General features: G+C 28.0%; 1 protein-coding gene across 1 annotated transcript; it reads left to right on the plus strand.

Moving 5' to 3' along the window:
* Positions 1–1,309: 1,309 nt before the first annotated feature.
* Positions 1,310–8,016, plus strand: LOC119681896 (U-scoloptoxin(19)-Tl1a-like). The gene is made up of 3 exons (XM_038095200.1): positions 1,310–1,458; positions 7,399–7,548; positions 7,778–8,016. The coding sequence occupies exons 1-3, from the start codon at positions 1,344–1,346 to the stop codon at positions 7,897–7,899; spliced, it is 387 nt and encodes a 128-aa protein (XP_037951128.1). The 5' UTR covers positions 1,310–1,343; the 3' UTR covers positions 7,900–8,016.
* Positions 8,017–9,190: the final 1,174 nt, after the last annotated feature.

Genomic DNA, 9,190 nt, shown 5'->3' on the forward strand with positions numbered 1-9,190 from the left:
AATTACCCGTTGTGGTACCACAGGAATAGCGTTGGTTCATATTTTTTTTTTTTGATTAAATGCTTATTTCAAGAAAATTTAGCAGTGGGTGCTTGAAGAACCAAAGCTGTTTCGATTCTTAAGTATTTATAGTATTAGTATTTTTTAACCATGCTCTATGAAGAAATGCGAACCGAAGTGTATTGTTCAATGGATTGAAGTTAAGTTAAAATAATGTTTCTAGAGAGATGTATACAATTACTTATCAGAATTGTAGAATGTCTAAAAAATAAGTAAAAAATTCTTACTCCGACTTTAATAAATGGTGCTTGTTTCGAACAAATATTAATTTTTATTTTTACTGCGACTTTTACTTTTTATTATTTATTACACAAAAAGCGTGTTCACTCTCAGAAAACAGTATTTATTAATATGTGTAATATACCATATATTGCAAAATATATTTATATACGAAAAGATTAATGAATATATTATCGCTTTGTAAAATCAGAAAAATCAGCTAATTTTTATGGGGGTAAGTGGACGCCTAAACGATCATTGTCTACGTGTGACATTGTGACTAACGAATACGATGTGTGAGATTCTTAAAAAGCGTCTTTAATTTAATTCCTACGAAGTGTGTTTCTTGTAAGATGCATATTATATTGATTTGTTTGATACGATATCATTCTTTCAATTTAGATTTCCCCAAATCCAGGAAATACTACGTTGGTCCGCTGCTGATCGCAGAGAACGTGCACAACCAACTGTTGGTTTGTGGACATGAGTTCATGCTGGCTGGCACTCTTGGCACTCAGTTCGCTCATTTATCAAGTCATTCATTAAAATGTTGCTGAGGGTTTTACAATTGTGCGAAATGTACACAGAAGCGCAAAAACCGTATGGGCAAGCAGACAAGCAGACAAACAGGCCAAGAGACAAAGAGACCGATAGACCTACCGCCAGACTGACATCTGGACAGTTTTTATAAGATCGCTTGGATGTTTGGAAATATTTGCTTTATTTTTAAAAATATTTTATTTAAACAAAATCACGAGCGTTGAGAAACATTCAGTTGTGAACGAACCGTAACAGTGTAAACAAGTGATAAAAATTATTGATGAAAAGAGGAATTAACTAAGCAGAATTAAAAAATATTAAATAAAATAAAATTAAATAAAAAATATTATTGCACCATTGAATGAGAAAACTATTAAGAAGAAATTTTAAGATTGTGTATGAACTTTTTCACTGCTCACATTGCTAGAGATTGTGCATTTAATTTTTAAATAATTTTTAACTAATTTGCAAAATTTAATAATAAATTTATTAATAATTTAAATTACACAGAAAAAAAAAAAGAAATGAAAATGTCAATGAAAAATTTTTTATATATATTTGTGTTTGTAATTGTGGCGATAAATGGCATTTGCGCCCACGTCGAAGACAACGAAGTCGATGATGTACCCGAATATCACAGTAAGTAAAATAATTAAAGTTTAATTTTATAATGTATTTAAATATTTCTATTTCTAATTTAAATGAAAACAAAAATGTCGTTATCAGCTTGCCCTTTTGATCTATTGCTCTTGAGATTTTCTATTTCTTGAAATTTATTTACAACAATTTATAGAATATAGAAAAAAAATATAGTCTAATGAAACAAAATTGCGCAATCTGAATTATAATGTATGTACACTTCATGATAATCACGAAAACATTCTACTATCTACAATGAAAGAGGGACTTTACGGTTTTAGTGAATGCAGGGAATTTTCAAGAGTAGTGCCTTCCATTGTAAAGACACTAAATATTGAAATATAAAGACTTTTACCATAACTAAAATGGTTTTAGAATAAAACCAGATCGCCGCTGCGTAGTAGTTAATTGTAAATAATTAATTATATCAGATTTAATTTATTTTTATTATTCATTGGTTGTTATGTTCATATAGAAGTACCATATATAGAAAGTTCAGATATAAAAACTAATTGCTATGGTAAAAACATGTGCTCATAATCGTGTAGTTATGCAAATTTTACAGGAAATTGTTTAATGGCATCGTGAGAACAGTTTTTTTTAAATGGATTGCGTTTAGATAATATTTTAAACAGACCATGCAGTTCAATTTATTATATTATGCACAAATTAAGGGTTATTGAAGTTAAGTAATGATTTCTAAGATTCTTTTAAAACGTTAATAGAATACAATTCTTTGTAAACATTAATTTTCTTTATATCGCAACTTATTTTTATAATTCTTTTTTATAAGTTTTTAGTTTAAACATTAGGGGTACTCACGATAACGTATTACCAGTTCGGTAAATGGGTATCGGCGCATGGTAAACGCAACAAAATGCATTTCGAATATATATACGTATATTTTCCTGTTCGCACCTTACAGCGTTAAGCACGTTAACCCAACCCGATAGTCCAGATCGTTACTAGCTCTATAGTTAAAACATTTTTTTGATTTATTATTCAGAATAAAGTATAATTTATTGATTAATTGATCATTTAAGCATTATTTTTCGTAAAATGATTACAATTTAAAATCAAAAACGAAAAAAAAAATATATATAATATTATTAAGTACAAAAATATTACAATTTTACATACCTAAATTATTAGGAATTACAGTGTTTTGAAATGCATGGGAATCACAACTGATTAATCGTATGTTTAATATATTTGTTATATATTTGTTTTTGATTTATTTGATAAGAAAGTTTTTGTTGTTTTGCAAAAAAAGCACTTATTCTGAATATTGAAATTATAATACAATCTGATTCATAAATACATTCATTTATAATAAAGCGATAGTGTTAGATTTAAAATAATTAACATCGTAGAATCATAGGTGTAAAATTCCCCAAGTTGCAAAACTAATAACATTTTCTATATTCTATTATTGAGTTTTAAGTCCGTTTCCGTTATACGATGGTGAGTCTTTATTAAAAGCTCAAGTTCCTTCATAGTGCTTTGCTCTAATTAGCTTTATATTAGGAGTAGGGAAAGCACTACACCTCTCTGAATATAAAGTGGCACACAGTTAAGAAAGGTTCAATTCTGTTAGTATGTTAATGTCGGATAATTAGATTAGGTCAGATTTAAAAAACGGGTTGGGAATTTGTCACCATGTCACTGCATCCTTTGAAGATTATTGTGACATACCCACTTTAGTTCCATAGACGAGAAGCAATAAAGAACGCCATTATGTCCTTTGGAGAGATGTTGCCTAAGTGGATATAAGTGTTATAAGCGGATAAGTGGGATAAGTACCGAAGTCTGAGTCTGACCAGACTATCACAGTGACATAAAATGTGTTCTGCAGTTTTCTCTTCTTCGCAACAAAGTCTGAAGCTATCGGAGTTATCGCTTTTTAACTCCGCAATGCCCAGTGAGAAACCCTGTGACAAGTCGAATGCCATTTCTGTTCAGCATGTAGCTCCCTACATCTGGCTTTTGATCGATACGGCACGGATTCTTTAGCTTGTCTGCAGGCAATTGTATTATCCCAATCAGTCTGAAGTGCTCTTTCCAGCCACTTATTAATTTTAAGTTTGAAAAACATTCCCGCACTAGTTTTGATTTCGGATAATAGTTGGGAAATACATTGTGTAAATTGACTTGAGAACAACTAAATAGGACTTGAGATATTAAGTATATGTTATAGTATAATTAAAAAAATTTATATGTATACATAATATAACGAGTATATTTAATTACATACCTTATTCATTCGAGATTGTTTATTATTATTACTATTTCATTTTTTAGCAATTTCATTTAATCGAATAAGGTTAAAATTACGAAACATTAATTAAAAATTAAACATAAATAAATTTATTTTATTTTGTTTATTATTTCGTTAAGTAGCAATAAAAAGATCGATTATTTTTTGAGCAATCTGTGTCTTTTATTATTCAAAAATTCATTGAACTATTAACAAAAACATATTTATTATCTTTTATTATTTATGAAGTAGTGGCAGAATTATTATTGCATTTGTTTACCGATTTTGACCCAGTTTAAAGCAAATCACGTATGGCAACGCAAGCAAATAAGATCTATTGAAACCGAATTGAGATAGACCTACAAAATGATATCAAGTTTTGATTCATTTAATTTTTAGTATTTAAATTTTTCAAATAGCTTATTTCTTTTCTTCAATTTAAAATTATTTATTCTTATTTAAATAATATAAAACTTAGGTTCGTTGTGTTATTATAATGATTATATATTCGTAAAAACCATTCTGCATTTTTCTCTATAAAAATTCATTTACCTTGCAACGGTCGTTGGCCCCTTGCTACCACGGGCTCTGCATACAAACTAGGCCTAATGCCTTCTAGATATATGGCTTATTGTACTCAAAATCTGTTAAGTGTAAGTAACTTCCATATAAACTTTTTTAGGGTTATGCAGGTGTTGAAGTTATTTATTAATAGTATGAAATGCACATATTGGTTACTTTTCTAATTATTTTTTTGTTTTTATTTTGTGTTTAGTATGTGTTAAATAATTATTGTTATATATATTATATTATATAATTTCTTTGCGTATAATATTATTTATTTTTTATATAAATTATTTTCACAAAACCTTTTTTCAATGCAATTGAATATTATTCCATTGTGATTTAAATATATTTTATAATTCATACCATATGTTTTAACCATTTTTCATGAATCAGAATAATTTTTTTTTAATGTGGAAGAAGACACGGCAGACAGAGGGAAAAGAGGTTGTTGTAACAATTTGTATCTTAATCCAGTGTCTTCTCCGGCTAGACTTTTGCAAGATTTTGCATACATTTTCACTTTTACACTAACACATATATATATATTATTTTTCGCAGACGAAAATTCGAAAATAAAACGTATCAGTATTCGAACATAAATATTTTGTTAGTCTAGCCAGTATAGACGCCCAGTAATTTACTGATTTAAGCGATAGTTTTTAAAGATTTGTGTAAGCAGGTGCATTGTTTTGATGGAAACTGGGTTTATGGAAACTGGGAAACTGGATACCAATTATATACCAATTAAGGGATGCAACAATAATATGAAATTATTTTGTTACCGGTTTAAGTTACCAAGCAAAAAAATTTCTTTTGCATTCCAAAAAATATAACATTAAATTCTTTTTTGTCATAAAATCGTTCTTATTCTATTTAAAGAATTTTAGATGTTGTTGTCAAAGTGTGATTCTCTTAATTGTGCACAAAACCTTTTAAAATCCAAAATTTAACAATTAATATTGATCAATGCTTGGACTTCTGACTAAAACTTCTATTAAATCTCACCATTCAATCGATGATCTTTCAAAACTTGCTTTCTATAACGATTTCTTATGTTGACGCTCTTCTTATATTACTCTTCGATGTTTCTCAAACCTTTTACGATCACTTTTAAACAAAGCAGCTCATTTACAAACCATTGTTTTTGAAGGAGCATATTTAACTTATGCCTTTACGGTTTCGGAAAGAAAACCATTTAAACTTTTTTTATAAAGAATTGAAATACTTTAGAATATTCAATTTTTCCATGCTTAAAAACAACATATAAATTTAAATATTAGATATGTTCTTCTGAGCAATTATATATTGAAATTGTTTCGAAGTTTTAGTTATGCTACTAACAAATTAATGGCGCTCCACAAAAAAGTTGGAGAACAATTTAATATTTTCCCCTGTAGATTTTAACTATAGATATTCAACTGGGCATTCGATTGCCAGACGCTCAGTTTGTGAGGCGTAGGTGAAGGTTGACATTTATATCGAGCGGTTTTTTGGGATGCATCATATCAATTGACCTGATTCCTTTATATTATTTTATTGTATTGTATAATATTATTTAATTTAATTTTTTAAACTTTTTTTAATATATTATTTTGTATTATTTTATCATAGTCTTCACATATAGTTGCAACATATAAATAAATAGATTAGCCATCATATATCTTAGTTTTTTCGTTGGTTATAAATATATCTAACTTAAATTATTATTCTAAATATCTGGTTGTGTGATATCACTCATTTAAAATACAATATCACTTGAATATATATTTTAATATATTTTTTTTTTAAAATTTTTTGAAATTTATAACTTGCATTGCACATCATTAAAAAAAAATTACTCCTAACTGTTAAATAAGAATATATAAATGTATAAATTACTATATTTTTTAATTTATTCTGACATTATCTTTTGTCAAATATTTACTCGAATCATTAAGTAAAATTCTATCTAGCTTCTAGAATAATAATATGTGTAAATATAGAAATTTTCATATAATTAGAAACTGATATTTTACAATTTATTTTTACGTTTTGTTTTAAATATTTGTAACTCGATTTAGATATGAATATAATGTCATACTAAATCATGGTTCAGATACAGGGTTTCATAATAAAAACTGTTTTTTTTTTGCTAAAATATAAACTATGCGTTTGGATTTTTATTTTATATTTTCTTAATAGTTTCTTTAAGGAAATAACTTCTATTCTTTTATTATTATTATTATTTCTTATATTATTATTATTATTTCTTATATTATTATTATTATTTCTTAGAATAAAATAATTAAAAAGAAATATATTTTTCCCCCTTTTTTGCAACGTCTTCAAAGCCAATTTAAAGATCACATAAGCAATGTATGTATAATCCTAAACAGAAAGAAAACATATAGGTATAGCCGCCAGGATATATATATAGACCTACATTTTGAATAATACACGAAATTGAGTTAGTTTTTTGAAAAATTTTAGTATGTAAATGAAATCTATTGTGTCCCCTTTAAGGAGTTACATATATTGTAGATTTAAACTTACGTAGCTGAGTCGTATTTGTTTATTCGATATAACATGTCTATATAGTCCTAAATCGATTTTGAAATAGCTTAATAAACAATTTGAATTTGTCTGTTTGTGTGTCCAAACCTCCAATTATCAGTTAACTGGAGTTTTGTCACTGTAATGGCTTCATAACAACCTATATGGTTATCGATCCATGCCCACGGTGTATTGCCTAATGACAATACCCAGGCATGGTGAAAGCTAGTCATCGGAGAAACGCCAAATCTAAAAAGGCTTGTACTTAACCCTACAGACTACACTTTATTTGATGGCATATTACTTGTACCTCATCCGGAAACTTATAAAGATAACTACATGGAAATATAAAAATAAAAGTAAAAAAAAAATTGATTTGTTTTATGGGTGAGGAATTGGAGTCGTTACAGTATACAAGCTATATAGTATATGTTACTAAATTATTATTTTTTAATTATTATATCAAACAATTAGTATAAGTATAGTATTTATAAGCTATTCTGCTTTTATTATAAATATTTGTACATAAGTAAATGTAGATTTTGAACTTCACAGTATTGTTAACAAATTTATTTTAATTCTAGTGCTTCAGGGTGTTAAGGTGTATCAAGGAGATCGCCAATGTGTATTAGTTGGTGGACTTTGCGTACATAGCAGCGACTGCAACGAACCAACTACCACTAGAGGATTGTGCCCAACGAATTCTCATCGCGGTGTGGAATGTTGCTATGAATGTAAGTTGAAATATTTCGAAACTTAAATAATTAAAAATAAAAATAATTTTCACAAAAATTTTGACAGTAAAAAATTTTGGCATATAATTTTTAAAACTGCTTGCACAAATCCACATTATATTTTAAATTAATTTATGTCCTTTAAATAAACAATAAGCTCAATTGGTATATCTTTTTATTTCCGTATCATTACGATCGAATCTATTCAAATCGAATGCAAATTGCGAAGTGCCACTAAGACCAGCTCCTTGTACGCAACATTTGGGAGAGTGCATGGACAGATGCCATAAGACTCTAATGCGGCCCGGGACGGATTGCCAGAATGGACAAGTTTGTTGTGTGTTAGTTTAAAATTATGCCTTAAGATACAGTGAAAAGCTTTAAATATAAAGGAAATTATAACAAATATTGTTAATTTTAAGCTTTATTTAATTTGCCTATATTTTATATGTTTTCTAAACTTTTATATACGATTACCTAAATAAAATGAAATATTGTAAAACTATTTGTAGTATATATGTATATTTTTTAAATGATGTCAGCTTCTTATTTTTCGCACATGAAATATTGTTTTTAGGTCAGAATGAAGTGGCCATAAACATGAAGTACCGCATGCGTAACTCACGCCGAAACTTTATTAATTAAACAGTTGTTATATAATTCATATTCACACCACTCACTACACGAGCAAGTCACATTCTTTGATATCTTCAATTTTTTTTCAGTATACGCAATAATGAGGCGGAATTGAAGTCACATGCAATGCAATTATCTTCCCTTATCAAGAAACCGCATGATTTTTATAAAATTTATTTGTTCATTGGTTTTTTTCTCTGCGACTCACCATCGTCCATACAAGAATCTAAAAAAATCAGACTTAATTACAGTCGCTTGACGCAGCCACCCAATTTCGTCGGAGCAACAAAATTAATAAATAATTGTGAAGTACTTAATTGAAAACAAAAATTAAAAATATTAAATTTTCGCCCCGTTTTAGAGCGCTTCAATGTCAAGTTCAACATTAATTCGGAATTGTGATCGAATTAAAATTGAGTCATGCATTATTCAAGATACTCAGATACTCGCTTGGATTCTAACAGAGCGGAATTTTGATTATTATTCTGTATTTTTAATTAATTATTTTTTTTTTACTTAATTTTTGTTTTTATTTTATTTCAATAGTAAGAAGAAAACTTAAAATACTAGAACCAAAACAAAAATATATACAAACATTGCGATTAGAAATAGAAATACGTTTTTTTGTTACGAGAAGAACAGATACAAAAATTTATTCCGTAATATATGAAGTACATATGCGTATTAAGTAATAACGGCTTGTGGATATAGTTTTTGACTATATTAAGGATTTTCCTATAACTGCAATAAGGTTCCCTTATAGAAGTACCATTAATTAACAAAAAGTTTTAAAGCAGATCTTGTCCATAATGCGTATGCAGCAGTGTATAGGAAGACTCTAGTCACATTTTTGTCCTTTTACACTTGAAATCGTCCATCGTCCATACATTAAGGATTTTCTAGTTGCACGTGTTCCCTTATATCTCGAAAAGTACCATTAATTAACAAAAAGTTTTAAAGCAGATCTTGTCAATAATGAGTATGTAGCAGTGTATAGGAAGACTCT

Source organism: Teleopsis dalmanni, chromosome 2, assembly GCF_002237135.1.
Source record: "Teleopsis dalmanni isolate 2A chromosome 2, ASM223713v2, whole genome shotgun sequence".
Lineage (NCBI taxonomy): Eukaryota > Metazoa > Arthropoda > Insecta > Diptera > Diopsidae > Teleopsis > Teleopsis dalmanni.